Genomic DNA, 16340 nt, shown 5'->3' on the forward strand with positions numbered 1-16340 from the left:
TGCTTTAACAATGTCACTATTAATACATAATTCCTTACCTTTAATAGTGAGTGTGATGGTCTTATCAGTTGAGTTGTACACAGCAGTTGACCGCATTTCTTCAACAACCTCACAGACGATGTTGGGTGATTCCAGCATGTCATAGTTGAGTTTGCAGGTCTTCACAAAATCCATCATCTTGTGGTAATCACCAGACTGTTGAATCCCCTTATTCACAAGTGCAGTGAAGTTTTTCTTCTCATAGATAAATCCAGTTTGTGACATGATCTTGACGACTGGTGCCATTGTTAGAGAGTGGAAATTGCAGAGATAGAGATGATAATTGCTTTTGAGAAAGAGAGAATTTAGAGCAGATGATTTGAAAATGATAAAAGAAAAGTAATGAAAATGAATTAAGCTTTTATACTATCTCAAAAAATAACTGTAAAAAATAATAAAGTAAAATAAAGTAACCAATAAGATTGCCCAAAATAGCCATATAAAAATAAACTGTAAAAATTACATCAATTATCCGTCGTGTTATGCTTACAAACTGTAAGTATACTCGATGGATAATGTTCAGAGAATCAACGACTAAAAATAAGACAATTCGGCGGATGAGAATAAATCAATTATCCATCGAGTCATAAAATATTCCAGAAAAGTAATTAATTTTATTAACAAATAGTATACCGACGGATGATCAAACTCGATGGATAGTGATCATCCTTCGAGATGTAAATTTTGACTTAGCCAAAATTTCATCCATGACAGGAAAATCAATTAAATTTCTGGCTGCATTACAACTTGCAAACAATCTATAAAGATTCAAGAGTAATTTAGCATACCTAACTCACTTACCAACCTTGAAAAGGTGGATTCATCTAGTGGCTTGGTAAATATATCTACAAGCTGCTTTTCACTTGGAACAAAATATAGTTCTACAGTACCATTCATTACATGTTCCCTTATGAAGTGGTACTTGATGTCTATGTGCTTTGTCCTTGAATGTTGTACTGGATTTTCAGTGATGGCAATTGCACTTGTGTTATCATAGAAAATGGGAATCCTTTCAACTTGCAAACCATAGTCTAACAACTGGTTTTTCATCCACAAAATATGTGCACAGCAACTGCCAGCAGCAATATATTCAGCTTCAGCTGTAGAAGTAGAGACTGAATTTTTCTTTTTACTGAACCATGACACAAACTTGTTTCCTAGAAATTGACAGGTTCCTGTTGTACGTTTTCTATCAATTATACAACCTGCATAATCTGCATCTGAATAACCAGTTAGATCAAAAGCCGAATCTCTAGGGTACCAAATGCCAAGTTTTGGTGTTCCCTTGAGATTTCTGAAAATTCTCTTAATAGCTACTAGTGAGATTCTCTAGGGTCAGCCTGAAATCTAGCACACAAACATGTAGCAAACATTATATCTGGCCTACTAGCTGTTAAGTACAGAAGTGATCCAACCATGCCCCTATAACTTGAAATATCCACAAAATTTTCAGTAGTGTTTAATTCAAGTTTAGTTGTAGTGGTCATGGGAGTTTTTGCAGATGTACAATCCATTAGATCAAACTTCTTTAAAAGATCATAAATATATTTAGTTTGACTAATGAATATTCCATCACTAACTTGCTTAACATGCAAACCAAGAAAGTAAGTTAGTTGTCCCATCATACTCATTTCATACTTACTTTGCATCAATTTGGCAAACTTTTTGCAAAGTTTTTCATCTGTAGAGCCAAAAATAATGTCATCTACATAAATTTGAACAAGTATACTAGATCCATTAACATTTCTAAAGAAAAGAGTTTTGTCTACAGTACCTCTAGTGAAGTGATTCTCTAAAAGAAACTTTGACAAAGTATCATACCAGGCTCTAGGTGCTTGCTTCAGTCCATAAAGTGCTTTCAAGAGATAGTAAACATATTCTGGAAAATTTGGATCTTCAAAACCAGGAGGCTGACTGACATAGACTTCCTCCTCCAAATCTCCATTCAGAAAGGCACTTTTGACATCCATTTGATAGACTTTGAAATTGGCATGGGCTGCATAGGCTAAGAAGATTCTGATGGCTTCAAGTCTTGCAATAGGAGCAAATGTTTCATCAAAATCTATTCTTTCTAGTTGGAAATAGCCCTTAGCAACCAATCTAGCTTTGTTCCTGACTACTATGCCATTTTCATTCATCTTGTTTCTGAATACCCATTTGGTGTCTATTGGATTCTTTCCTTTAGGCTTGGGCACCAGCTTTCATACCTTATTTTTCTCAAATTGGTTTAGCTCCTCCTGCATAGCTAAAATCCAATCAGGATCCAACAAAGCTTCTTCTACCTTCTTTGGTTCTTCCTTAGAAAGAAAGTTGTTGTATAGACATTCTTCTTGAATTGCTCTCCTTGTTTGAACTCTAGAAGATACATCACCAATGATGAGCTCAAAGGGATGATCTTTTGTCCATTTCCTTTGTTGAGGTAGATTAGCTCTAGATGAAGAGGCCTCATTGTTGTCTTGATGTGTGATTGAGTTTAGATTATTATAAACTCCCCCTGAGTTAATGGATCTTTGATTTGAGAAAGGGGAACTTTCTGTAAGTGATCTATTCTGACCTCTAGCTTCTTTTGATGATTCGACGGATGGTGAATTTTGAGTACCGATGGATGAAGTTGGTTGTCTCCCGATGGATAAAGCAGATTGTCTCCCGACGGATGAAGCATTTTGCAACTCGACAGATGTAGAATTTTGTGCTTCATTGGTAGTGGATTTTTCTGCATTATCCTTTGACACTGTTTTTTTATCACTTTCATCATCACTGTCATCACTAACTATCTCCACACTGTCAAATTTGAGGCTCTCATGGTAATCTTCATTTTACAGTTCTTCAATCTTTTTATCATCAAACACAACATGTATTGATTCCACAAAAATGTTGGTTCTTAGATTGTAGACTCTATATGCTTTACCAACAGCATATCCAACAAAAATTTCATCATCTGCTTTAGCATCAAACTTCCCATTCTGATCAGTTTAATTTCTCAAGATATAACATTTGCAGCCAAAGACATGAAGAAAGATTAGAGTTGGCTTCTTGTTCTTGAACAATTGATAGGGAGTCATGCATTTTGCTTGATTAACCAGAGAAATATTCTGAGTGTAGCATGCATTATTTACAACTTCAGCCCAAAAATATGTTGGTAATTTAGATTCTTCAAGCATTGTCCTTGCAGCTTCAATAAGTGATCTGTTTTTCCTTTCTACTACTCCATTTTGTTGTGGAGTTCTTGCTGCTGAAAACTCATGCAAAATCCCATTTTCTTCACAAAATGCTCTCATAACAGAATTCTTGAACTCAGTTCCATTATCACTCCTGATTCTTCTAACTTTGAAATCAGGATGATTATTGACTTGCCTTATCTGATTGATGATGATTTCACTGGCCTCATCTTTAGACTTTAGGAAATATGTCCAAGAGAACTTTGAGAAATCAACTACAATTACTAGGAAAAATCTTTTCCTTGAGATGAACAACACATTGACTGGTCCAAATAAATCCATGTGTAGCAGTTGCAAAGGTTCTTCAATTGTTGAATCAAGCTTCTTTCTGAATGATGCTTTGATCTGCTTTCCTTTTTGGCAGGCATCACACAATCCATCCTTAAGAACCTCCACTTGAGGAATACCTCTAACCAGTTCTTTCTTTACAAGTTCATTCATGGTCTTGAAGTTTAGATGGGATAGCTTCTTTTGCCATAGCTAATTTTCATCTTGACTTGCTTTACTGAGAAGACAAGTGATAGATTCTGCATTTGATGAGTTAAAGTCAGCTAAGTATACATTCCCTTTTCTCACACCAGTGAGAACCACTTTGTTGCTCCTCTTGTTAGTCACAACACAGGCTTCTGAGGTGAAGGTTACTGAATTGCCTTTATCACAAAGCTGGCTGATACTCAACAAATTGTGCTTGAGACCATTCACTAAGGCAACCTCCTCAATGATGACATTGTCTTTTAAAATCAAGCCATATCCCACAGTATAACCCTTGCTGTCATCTCCAAAAGTAATACTTGGGCTAGCTCTCCCCTTGAACTCTGTGAGCAGGGTAGAATCACCAGTCATGTGTCTTGAACAACTACTATCCAAGTACCATAGATTCTTTTTATTTTCCTGCACACATCAAAATCAAATCAAGTTAATTTTGGTACCTAAGTTTCCTTGGGTGCTGCCTTGTTAGCTTTCTTTTTCTGTTTCTTAGGTTTGATCTCATTTGACTTGGGGATATCAGATTCATCCTTAGTCATTTGAGTTGGACCTTTGAAACCATTCATTATAGCAGAATTATCATGCATATTTTGATTAACAGGGAATGGCATGCTATTAGTAAACATGCTATTCCAGTAAGGCATGGTAAATGGCATTTTTGGCATACTAAATGCAGCATAATAAGGATTAGGTGTAAATGGCATATTAGCAAACTGTGCATTCATATTCTGTGTAGACATAACATTCATAGGTATAGAAGGCATGGCATTTATGTTGGGAAAATGAGGTGGCACAAATATGGAAGTAGGCATGGCAGTTTTGCAATTAACAGACAAATGATTTACACTACCACACTTGACACGGATTTTTCTAGGAGCATATTTATCAAGTGTGTAGTTGTTATGCTTGTTAATTCCTACTTTACCATTTCTATTATTTTTCTTTTTAGCCTCTGTTTTAACCTCTATCTTTTCCAGTCTTCACTCAATTGCTTGACAGTCATATGACCAATATTAGCCTTTTTCTCCTTCTTCACTTGAATGGATTCTCCTGGAACAAAATTCTTGGAAACTGATCCATATTTCTCATTTAACTTAACAAGTTTGGCTTTACTTATAGGTTTGCTCACAGTCGACGGATAAAGATTTATATCACTCGACGGATAACCCTTTTTGTTATTCAACAGATGACCCTCATCATCCGTCGAGTCTACATCTGTTAGCAATCCTTCAACCAAATTGGATTCCAGCTTCTACTTATTCTTCTTCCAGGCTGCATCACAAGAGGACTCAATACCTTGAACTTTGGTGATTTGAGCATGAACATCTCTAGATGTTTTCCATGCCTTAATCACCTCATGTTCTCGTTCAAGCTGCTTCTTCAAGATCTCTTCTTTCTTCAAGGACTCAGTTAATTCATCCATAGCAATTTTACACGCAATTCTAAATTTTTCAAATTCAATGAACTGAGACTCTAGCACATTATTCCTCTCACTTAAAAATAAATTATTTTCTTTGATTTTAGCATTTTCCTTAGTAAGAGACTTAAGTGTAACACGCAAATGATATAATTCTGTAGACATGTAATTTATTGCATCATTACACTCAGCTTTAGATAAATGTGCAAGGTTAGTGGTGATTACCTGATTACTTGAAGAACTTATCTCTGTTTCATCAGACTTGGACATTAGGGCTAGATTGACATAGTTGACATCCTCATCCTCATCCAGACCATCTGCTGCCCAGTCATTTTCTTGTGTAGTGAAAGCCCTTTCCTTTTGTTTGAGCAACTCAAAGTATTTCTATTTATAATCCACAGGCTCAAACTTCTTTTTGCTGGAGTCTGACTTTCTACACTCACTGACAAAGTGCCCTGCTAAGCCACATTTGAAACATTTGAATTTTGATTTATCCACCATGTTTCTATTTGGCTTAGCTGCTCCAAAGTTCTTCTTGAACTTGAGCTTGGAAAATCTTCTGGAAAGAAATGCTAGATGTTCATCAATATCTTCCATGTCATCTTGGCTCAAAGAATCTTCATTTTCTGCTACCAGCCCCTTGCCCTTATTTTCACAGACCTTTGAAGTTGATCCAACAGCTTCCATCTTTACTTCTTTTTCTTTCTCTAACTCAGCAACCAGTGCAATGGATCCTCCTTTCTTCTTTCTTCTCTCCATCCTCTCATCTTGCTCTATTTCAAGCTCATAAGTTTTCAGGATGCCATACAGTCTCTCCAAAGTAAACTCCTTGTAATCTTGCGAGTTTCTCAATGAGACTGTCATAGGTTTCCATTCCTTTGAAAGAGATCTAAGGAACTTAAGATTGGAGTCTTTTGTCTGATAGACCCTTCCATGCAACTTCAAAGCATTTAGTAGTTTTTGAAATCTACTAAAAATGTCAGTGAGAGACTCACTATCTTCACTATGAAAGTGCTCATATTGCTGAATTAGCAGCTGCATCTTATTTTCCCTGACTTGTTCAGTGCCATCACAGATAATCTGTATTGTATCCCAAACTTCCTTACCAGTTTTGCAATTGATGATGTTGTCAAACATGTCACCATCTACTCCATTGAATAGAATATTCATGGCCTTCTTATCCTTCCTGACTTGTTCAATATCAGGATCAGACCATTCATGCCTTGGCTTAGGAACAGATGGCTCGTTTCCAGTTGCAGCTCTCATTGGTACATGAGGGCCTCTTTCTATGCAGTCTACATAGGCCTCATCTTGAGAAAGTAAATGAAGATGCATCTTTACCTTCCAGTGATGGTAATTGTCTTTGTCCAGAAAAGGAATCTTGACTCCAACATCCTTCTTGTTCATCTTGCTGTTTTATTGTGATCTTTAAACTCTTTGTTTATCAAGAGCTTGCTCTGATACCAATTGTTAGTCCCTAACAATGCAACAAGAATTACAGAAGGGGGGGGGGTTGAATGGAATTCTTGAACCTTTTTCTTGGTTAAAAAATGTTCTAACTTAATAATATATATAAGTGTTTGATTTGCAAAGTGCGGAATAAGAAGTTACTAAAATCAAAATACAAGTAATTAAAAACACAAGTCTTTAAAAATTTTCTGGTGGATTTGAATATATCCACCAGAGATATATATTATATCAAGAGAACTCTGTGTAGCAAGATTGGCTCACAGCTGCTTACAAATATGAACAACTAAGTTTACAGAGAAATGCTAAGGATGCAGCTAACAATTGTTTCTCTGAGATAATGTTCTTAGTCTTGTGCTTACTGTTCTATTTGCTACTTCTTGGTTTATATATCACCAAGATTACAAAGTAATAAGACAAGATAATAAAATAAAACCTATCAAGTCTAATAATATGCTGCTTCATTACTCTATTTCAGCATCTTTGAATATCTTCATAATAGCATGGAAATGGCAATACTTCTTTATTTTCTAAAATCCAGTTAAATAGGCTTCCACATTCCTTTTGCATACACTCGACGCATGTGACTGTGTTATCACTGTCAACAAATGTTTGAATTGATTATCCGTCGGGTACATGATCATCCGCCAGGTTGCCTTGTTGCTTATCCGTCGAGTGACATTGTTGTTTATCCGTCAGGTAGCTATCTGGCACTTGACTTCATTTCATTTATGCAGAATTACAAGACATCATCTATGTACAATTAATCAACCTATTCTGCATATCTAATTAAAGTCAACATGACTTGAGTTCTACTACAGAATCTAAATAAGGTGTATGCAGAAATGTGCTACAAACTCATTATTACACAAGCTACTCACTCGATGGATAATTAATCATCATCCATCGGGACTATATTGAGTCATCCGTCGGTACTATATTCCTTATTTGTCGAGTGCTACATTTTTCACTAAATAAAATCTACTAAGGTGTTTTGTTAATAAAATTATCAAGTCCACAACATATTCACAACATGTTAATTGTTTTATCACCTGATTATATCGAAAGTTGGGATTTATCCCGGCTGTACCATGTTCAAATTAATGAAATTCTTATACATTTGTCAAAAAAAAACTTAATTAACATCACTATAACTCTATAATAATCAATCAAAATGTGATAATTAGAGGAAGTTTAGTTGACATACATTAATCACGGGTATAGTATAGTATTAAAATAACAATTTAGGGGTGTTTAGTTGATGGTTAACGTGTCCGGTTAACGAGAATCGGAACTTTAAACCCAAATGATAGTGTTTGGATTACTAATTTGGTGGTGGGGAATGGGAACTCCATTCCCTCTTGGTGGGTAAATCAAACCTACCATATTATTTCATTCCCATTCTGATTCCCATTAACCCCATTCACATACCTTCCATTCTCATTCCCAATTTCCTTTCTAATGGTGCATCCAAACATCTCCCTAGTTGTTCATAGTGAGTAGCTCCATTTCTTTTGACTTATTTAAATCACTATAATCAATCAAAACAGAAGTCTAGTAACCACGTGGCACTTTCAAAACTAAGAATGGGACACGTGTCAAGCATGCATCTCCGATAGGACTGATTATGTCATCATTATATATATATATATACAAAAATAAGTCCAATAGTACATTACAAACAATAATTTAAGAAACTAGTCCTTCCAGCTAAAAAAAATAAAAAGAAAATAAAGGAAACCATTGCAAGCAAGGTCAAGGAAGGAAGAAAATGAAGGGAATTGACGATGAAAAGCAAGAGAAGTCCACTACCAGATCGGTGGCTAATGAAGACGGTGACGGGCAAGGCAAGTTGTACTCTCCGGAATTCGCTGTCAAAATTAAGCCTCGTCAACAACAACATGCTCATGTATTTTTACCTATCCCCTACCTGTGTTGTTCTTTTGTGTATGTATGGCTCATATATATTTTTGATGCTACCATTTTTAACCCCAAGCAGGAAATAGGTGATGAGGGACACAAAAATACTAATAACGAAGCAAGTAGTAGCAAGGAGGAAAAACCAGCACCTACAACTCTACCTTCCAAACTCTGAAATATTAGGGCATACATATTTATAAGTTTTCTACTTTTATTTCTTCTTTTAGCCCACTGTTTTTAAGATATTGTAAGTTTTAGGAGTATAGTATGGCAGCTTCACTTTACTTGTTTCCATGGAACCTATAAGTTTGCATCTTTCTGGTTCTCGTCCCATGTAAAAAACTGTGAAAACCGATGTAAAGTTTGGTATGTTTGTATGTTTGAAGTTGAATGTGATGATAAGTTTTATTTTATTCCTCTAATAAGATTCACGGTACCATTGAGTGTATACAAAGTCGGACGTGATCCTTATTACAAGAATCATATATAGTTGTCGCATGTGAATTATACAAGTATACAACACGCAACTTTAACTTCAAGTAGTAGTTCCTTCAGATCTTGATAGGTTTTGCCAGTAGTTGAGAATAATACTTGGCAAATCGTTCATGTGGGCTACCTTGATCAGCTATATTACTCAACTTGGTATATCCAAGGTGATCAAAATCTTCAAACTGCAGAGGGTGCTCATCATCAACTAGTTCCTCTGGTGTTTGTACCATGCCGTTCTTGTATGATTTTATCGTAATCGAGTATCTGACTTTGCTCCCCGCATGCATCACAACTCGATGATACGGAGTATGGATTCTGCCATTGCTCCAAGCCTAGGCCAAATTTAGCAAAAACTCATTATTTAGGAATTTAGTCTTATCTTATGATCGAGTTGTAATTTTAATCGAAAAGAAAATTAAACTGGCTCACCATAAAAGCATCGCCAGCAATGATCACAAAAGACGAAGGCTTGTTCTCAAAAGCAATCCATTCCCCGTTCTTTGTTTCAACTTCCAATCCGTTAACTTCATTTTGTTCAAGTACAGTCAAAAAGGTCTTATCAGTATGAATCTGGAGTCCAATATTCGACTCATTCAGCTTAGGGCTTGTATATTTTGTTCCTCTTAACGTGTAACTATAAGCATCATCATCTAAATGAGAATCACAGCTTCTCAGTACTCCATAGCTCTGAAACACCATTCTCTTTATAAGCTGTTCTAGCTCCGATGCTTGCTTTGCGTACCACAGCAGCGTCTTCCTAATAAATCAATAAAAATATTGTTTTCGGGTGATTAAAAACAACATAACATAGATTTCGAAAATATATGCTTTGATAGCTGGGATCAAGGATGGTAATCATACACGTACCTGAAATCATCATTTCCCGAAGGCCACATGAGATCGGTAAAAGTTCGAGTTCCTTCAGGTGTGTTCACCCCTTTAATGCCTATACTTTCATACAGAGGAAACAGAGTATTCGGAGCAACATGGCCAAAGTATTTATTACTGGAAAGGTTCTGAACTTTTGTTTCTGTAGGTAAAGACAACAAATCTGTCAAACAAGTAACCATTGCGCTGCTAAGCTCCGAGGAAATTTGATCATATATCGCAACAAAACATCCGTATTCTTCGAGTGCATTTCGAACATCGTCACACGTTGCAATCCAAGAACTTGAATCAGGCTTCAGATTTTCACTTGTCAGATCCAAAGTTGGAAGGCAACGCAGTTGTTTACTAGCCATAACTTCGGATAGAATTTACATAAAACCGAGTTGTTTCGCGAGTACTTTTATTTGAGGAAGTAGAGGACAGCTAAATTTGTGGATTTTATGCAAAAAAATCAAGCATGTGTAGTGAAACAAACAATGCATTACCCGCATCTGTACGTACATCACGAAGGGAACTTTAGAAAAACTTAAACAAGATTGGAAGGCCTGCGCAAACGAACAAACTAAAGAAGTTCAACTATTTCATTTTGTTTGATGGCTTTATAATATCAAACGGAACATCATTCCATCGATCATTAAATGAATCCCCATGAAAGAAATCGTAGGCCTTTTCCTTACCCTTCTCCATCACAACTTTTCTTGTCCTCCCCCGGGAATAAAGGCCGTTATGCCCTCGTTTGCCAGGGCACCCTCAATGATCTTGCCCATTATCTCGTTTTTACAAGTGTCATTTATGCAGACATCCTGTCATCTGCTCACCCCCTTCCGTGCCTACCACGTGTCCCCCTAGCCCTCTCCTGTCACTGGGCTATAGACATAGGGGACACCTTAATGATAGGGAGTATAAAAGGTAACGAAGAAGAAAAAAGAGAGCACAAAAAAAGAACAAAAGACAAAACCCAACCCCTACGAACAAAAAATAAAAACCAGGATAACAACCCCCAGATTGGCGCCGCCGGCGGGGAATTGATGACAAATACTCACCACCAGCCTACAACGACATCCTCTTTCTTATTTCTATTACGTGAAAAGATGAACGGCGAATCAGATAACGAATCTCACTCTTAGGGAACTCTTCCAAAACTCCAAGTCATTCACCCACACATCATGCTATTCAGCTTAAGAGCCTAACAAAATTATATGCAAGAACAAATGGATCATTTGACAGCCCAAATGGCCGCCGACCAATAGGGGTAAATCATCATCCTTATTATCCATAAACGGTGTCAAGATCCTATATGGCGCGGTCCTCCCGATCTACTTTACCTGAACGTTTGTTAGGAATATGTTGTGAACTTGATGATAAATCATACAAAACACCTTAGTAGATTTAACTTAGTGAATTTTGTAGCATTCGACGGATGATCAAATATAGTCCCGACGGATGATTCAATATAGTCCCGACAGATGATGATTTGATATCCATCGAGTGAGTAGCTTATGTAATAATAAGTTTTGTAGCACATTTCTGCAAACAACTTTGCGTAGATTCTGTAGTAGCATATGAGTCATGTTGACTACTAGTAGATATGCAGAATAGGTTGATTAATTGTAAATATAAGATGTCTTGTAATTCTGCATAAATGAAATGGAGTCAAGTCTCAAATAGCTACCCGACGGATGATCAACAAAGCTACCCGACGGATGATCAACAATCTACCCGACAGATAACAAGCATGTACCCGACGGATGATCAATTCAAATATCTGTTGACAGTGACAACACAGTCACGTGCGTTAGGTGTTTGCAAAAGGAATGTGGCAGCCTGTTTAACAGGAAAATGAGAACAAAGAAGCATTACCATTTTTATGCAAGTTATGAAGATTTTCAAAGATGTTGGAATAGAGTAATGAAGCAGCATGGAGTTAGACTTGATAGGTTTTGTTTTATTATCCTGTCTTATTACCATGTAAACTTGGTGATATATAAACCAAGTGTAGATAGTAGAACAAATAACTAAGCAAACACATTTAGAAGAGAAATAGAAAAAGCTGTACTTGTCAAGAATTTCTCTATAGTTTGTTTGTTCAACTTGTAAAGCAGCTGTGAATCAATTTGAGCTTCACATAGTTCTCAAATTGATATATATATATATAGTGGATACATTCAAATCCACCAGAAAGTTTTAAAAACAAACTTGTGTTTTTATTACTCTGTGTTTGATTTACTTAATTTTTTCATTCCGCACTTTGCAAATCAAAACACACATATTTATATTGAGTTAGAACATTTTTATAAATCTCAAAAAGAAGCCAGAATTACATTCAACCCCCCTTCTGTAATTCTTGTTATATTGTTAGGGAATAACAATTGGTATCAGAGCAAGCTCTTGAAGTACATAGAGTGTAAAGATCACAACAAACAGCAAGATGAACAAGAAGGATGTTAGAGTTAAAATTCCTTTTCTGGACAAAGACAATTATCACCACTGGAAGGTAAAAATGCATCTACATCTTCTTTCCCAAGATGAGGCCTATGTGGATTTCATAGAGAGAGGTACTCATGTACCAGTGAGAGCTGCAACAGGTAATGAACCATATGTTCCCAAACCTAGGCATGAATGGTCAGATCCTGATATTGAGCAAGTCAGAAAAGACAAGAAGGCCATGAATATATTGTTCAATGGAGTTGATGGTGATATGTTTGATAATATCATTAACTGCAAAACAGCCAAGGAGGTTTGGGACACTATCCGGATTATTTGTGATGGTACTGAGCAAGTGAGGGAGAACACGATGCAGCTGCTAATTCAGCAATACGAGCACTTTCATTGTAAAGATAGTGAGTCTCTCACTGATATTTTTAGTAGATTTCAAAAACTACTAAATGCTTCGAAGTTGCATGGAAGAGTCTATCAGACAAAAGACTCTAACCTCAAGTTCCTTAGATCTCTTCCAAAGGAGTGGAAACCAATGACAGTCTCATTGAGAAATTCTCAGGATTACAAGGAGTTTACCTTGGAGAGACTGTATGGCATCCTGAAGACTTATGAGCTTGAAATAGAGCAAGATGAGAGGATGGAGAAAGGAAGGAAGAAAAGAGGGTACATAGCACTAGTTGCTGAGTTAGAGAAAGAGAAAGAGATGAAGGTAGAAGTTGTTGAGTCTACTTCAAAGGTCTGTGAGAACAAGGGCAAAGGGCTGGTAGCTGAAAATGAAGATCATTTGAGCCAAGATGACATGGATGATATGATGAGCATTTAGCATTCCTTTCCAGAAGATTTGCCAAGCTCAAGTTCAAAAAGAACTTTGGAGCAGCCAAGCCAAGTAGAAATATGGTGGATAAATCCAAATTTAAATGTTTCAAATGTGGCTTTGCAGGGCATTTTTCCAGTGAGTGTAGAAAGTCAGATTCCATCAAAAAGAAGTTTGAGCGTGTTGATTACAAACATAAATATTTTGAGTTGCTCAAATAAAAGGAAAGGGCTTTCATTACACAGGAAAATGACTGGGCAGCTGATGGATTGGATGAGGATTAGGATGTAAGCTATGTCAATCTAGCCCTAATGGCCAAGTCTGATGAAACAGAAACAAGTTCTTCAAGTAATAAGGTAATCACCACTAACCTAGCACATTTATTTAAGGCTGAGTGTAATGATGCAATCAATGACATGTCTACAAATTATATCACTTGCGTGTTACACTTAAGTCACTCACTAAGGAAAATGCTAAAATTAAAGAAAACAATTTGTTTTTAAGTGAGAGGAATAATGTGCTAGAGTCTCAGTTTATTGAATTTGAAAAATTGAGAATTGAGTGTAAGATTGCTAAGGATGAATTAACCGAGTCCTTGAAGATAGAAGAGATTTTAAAGAAGCAGTTTGAACGAGAACAGGAAGTGATTAAAGCATGGAAATCATTCAGAGATGTCCATGCTCAAATCACTAAAATTCAAGGTATTGAGTCCTTTTATGATGCAGCCTGGAAAAAGAGTAAGGAGAAGATGGAATCCAATTTGGTTGAAGGATTGCTAACATATGTGGACTCGACGGATGATGAGAATCATCCGTCGGATAATCAAAAGGATTATCTGTCGAGTGACAAAGAGCCACATCCGTCGGCTGTGAGCAAACCTGTGAGTAAAGCCAAACTTGCCTAGTTGAATGAAAAATATGGATCAGTTTCCAAAAACTTTGTATCAGGAGAATCAAGTCAAGAGAAGAAGGAGAAGAAAGTGAATGTTGGTCATCTGTCCATCAAGCAATTGAATGACAGATTAGAAAAGATTGAGGTTAAAACATAAACTAAAAAGAAAAACAATAGAAATGGGAAGTAGGGATTAACAAACATAACAACTACACACCTGATAAGTATGCTCCAAGAAAAATATGTGTTAAGTGTGGTAGTGTTAATCATTTGTCTATTAATTACAAAACTTCCATGCCTACTCCTATATCTGTACCCTCTTCTTTTCCCAACATGAATGCCATGTCTTCTATGCCTATGAATGCTATGTCTGCTCAGAATATGAATGCACAATTTGCTAATATGCCATTTGCACCTAATCCTTATTATACTGTATTTAGTATGCCACAAATGCCATTTAGCATGCCTTACTGGAATAACATGTTTGCAAATAACATACATTTTCCTGCTAATCAAAATGTGCATGATAATTCTGTTTTAATGACTGGTTTCAAAGGTCCAACTCAAATGACTATGGATGAATCAGAAAATCCCAATTCAAATGAGATCAAACCTAAGAAACCAAAGAAAAAAGCTAACAAGGCAGGACCCAAGGAAACTTGGGTACCAAAATCAACTTGATTTGATTTTGATGTGTGCAGGGAAACAGAAAGAATCTTTGGTACCTGGATAATGGTTGTTCAAGGCACATGACTGGAGATTCTACCCTGCTCACAGAGTTCAAGGAGAGATCTGGCCCAAATATTACTTTTGGAGATGACAGCAAGGGTTATACTGTGGGATATGGCTTGATCTCAAAAGACAATGTCATCATTGAAGAGGTTGCCCTAGTGGATGGTCTCAAGCACAACTTGTTGAGTATCATCCAGTTTTGTGATAAGGGCAATTCAGTAACCTTCAATTCAGAAGCCTGTGTTGTGACAAACAAAATAAGCAACAAAGTGGTTCTCACTGGAGTGAGAAAAGGAAATGTGTATTTAGCTGACTTCAACTCATCTAATGCAGAATCTGTCACTTGTCTTCTCAGTAAAGCAAGTCAAGATGAAAGTTGGCTATGGCACAAGAAGTTGTCCCATCTAAACTTCAAGACCATGAATGAGTTTGTCAAGAAAGAACTGGTAAGAGGAATTCTTCAAGTGGAGTTTTCTAAGGATGGATTGTGTGATACCTGCTAAAAAGGAAAGAAGATTAAAGCATCATTCAGAAAGAAGCTTGATTCAACAATTGTAGAACCTTTACAATTGCTACACATGGATCTATTTGGACCAGTCAATGTGTTGTCCATTTCAAGAAAAAGATTTTGCCTAGTAATTGTAGATGGTTTTTCAAATTTCTCTTGGACATATTTCCTAAAGTCTAATGATGAAGCTAGTGAAATCATCATCAATCACATAAGGCAAGTCAACAATCATCATGATTTCAAGGTAAGAAGAATCATGAGTGACAATGGAACTGAGTTCAAGAATTCTGTGATGAAATCATTTTATGAAGAGAATGGGATAATGCATGAATTTTTTACAGCAAGAACTCCACAACAAAATGGAGTAGTGGAAAGAAAGAACAAATCTCTTATTGAAGCTGCAAGGACATTGCTTGAAGAATCAAAGTTACCAACTTATTTTTGGGCTGAAGCTGTGATTACTGCCTACTTCACTCAGAATATTTCTTTGATTAATCAAGAAAAATGTATGACACCCTACCAATTGTTCAAGAACAAGAAACCAACTCTGAATTTTCTTCATATCTTTGGCTACAAATATTTTATCTTGAGGAATCAAACTGATCAACATGGGAAGTTTGATGCTAAAGCAGATGAAGGAATTTTTGTTGGATATGATGTGGGAAAACCATATAGAGTCTACAATCTTAGAACCAACATTGTTATGGAATCAATACATGTTGTGTTTGATTATAAAAATATTGAAGGACTGTAAGATGAAGATTCTCATGAAAGCCTCAAGTTTGATAATGTGGAGATGGTTATTGATGACAGTGATGATGAAAGTGATCAAGAAACTGTGAATAAGGATAATGCAGAAAAATCTACAACTAATGAAGCACATAATTTAACATCTGTCGAGTTGTAAAATACTTCAACCGTCGGGAGATAATCTGCCTTATCCGTCGGGAGACAATCAGCTTCATCCGTCGGAACACAAAGTGCACCATCTGTCGGGTCATCAAGAGAAGCTGGAAGTCAGAATAGATCACT

The 16340-nt window shown here is 36.4% G+C and overlaps 1 protein-coding gene and 1 long non-coding RNA gene across 2 annotated transcripts; one reads left to right on the forward strand and one right to left on the reverse strand.

Annotated features, from left to right (window-relative positions):
- The first annotated feature begins 8315 nt into the window (after positions 1-8315).
- On the forward strand, positions 8316-8960 carry LOC141692808 (uncharacterized). Its single transcript, XR_012562919.1, has 2 exons — positions 8316-8536; positions 8627-8960. It is a non-coding gene; the product is annotated as an uncharacterized LOC141692808 (long non-coding RNA).
- Positions 8961-9098: 138 nt separating this feature from the next.
- LOC141690699 (putative 2-oxoglutarate-dependent dioxygenase AOP1) lies at positions 9099-10277 on the reverse strand. The gene is made up of 3 exons (XM_074495475.1): positions 9904-10277; positions 9466-9793; positions 9099-9368 (listed from the first exon to the last, which is right to left on the reverse strand). Exons 1-3 carry the CDS (start codon positions 10275-10277, stop codon positions 9099-9101), a joined length of 972 nt encoding a protein of 323 aa, XP_074351576.1.
- Positions 10278-16340: the final 6063 nt, after the last annotated feature.

This window comes from Apium graveolens, chromosome 10 (genome assembly GCF_009905375.1).
Source record: "Apium graveolens cultivar Ventura chromosome 10, ASM990537v1, whole genome shotgun sequence".
NCBI classification, from domain to species: domain Eukaryota; kingdom Viridiplantae; phylum Streptophyta; class Magnoliopsida; order Apiales; family Apiaceae; genus Apium; species Apium graveolens.

Bases quoted from the DNA above. Each gene is read 5' to 3' on its own strand.
- LOC141690699 (XM_074495475.1), bottom strand. From the start codon at position 10,277: ATGGCTAGTAAACAACTGCGTTGCCTTCCAACTTTGGATCTGACAAGT. The intron at 9,794-9,903 runs GTACGTGTATGA...TTGATTTATTAG, and splicing joins TCGGGAAATGATGATTTCAG to GAAGACGCTGCTGTGGTACG. The intron at 9,369-9,465 runs GTGAGCCAGTTT...AATTTGGCCTAG, and splicing joins TTGCTGGCGATGCTTTTATG to GCTTGGAGCAATGGCAGAAT.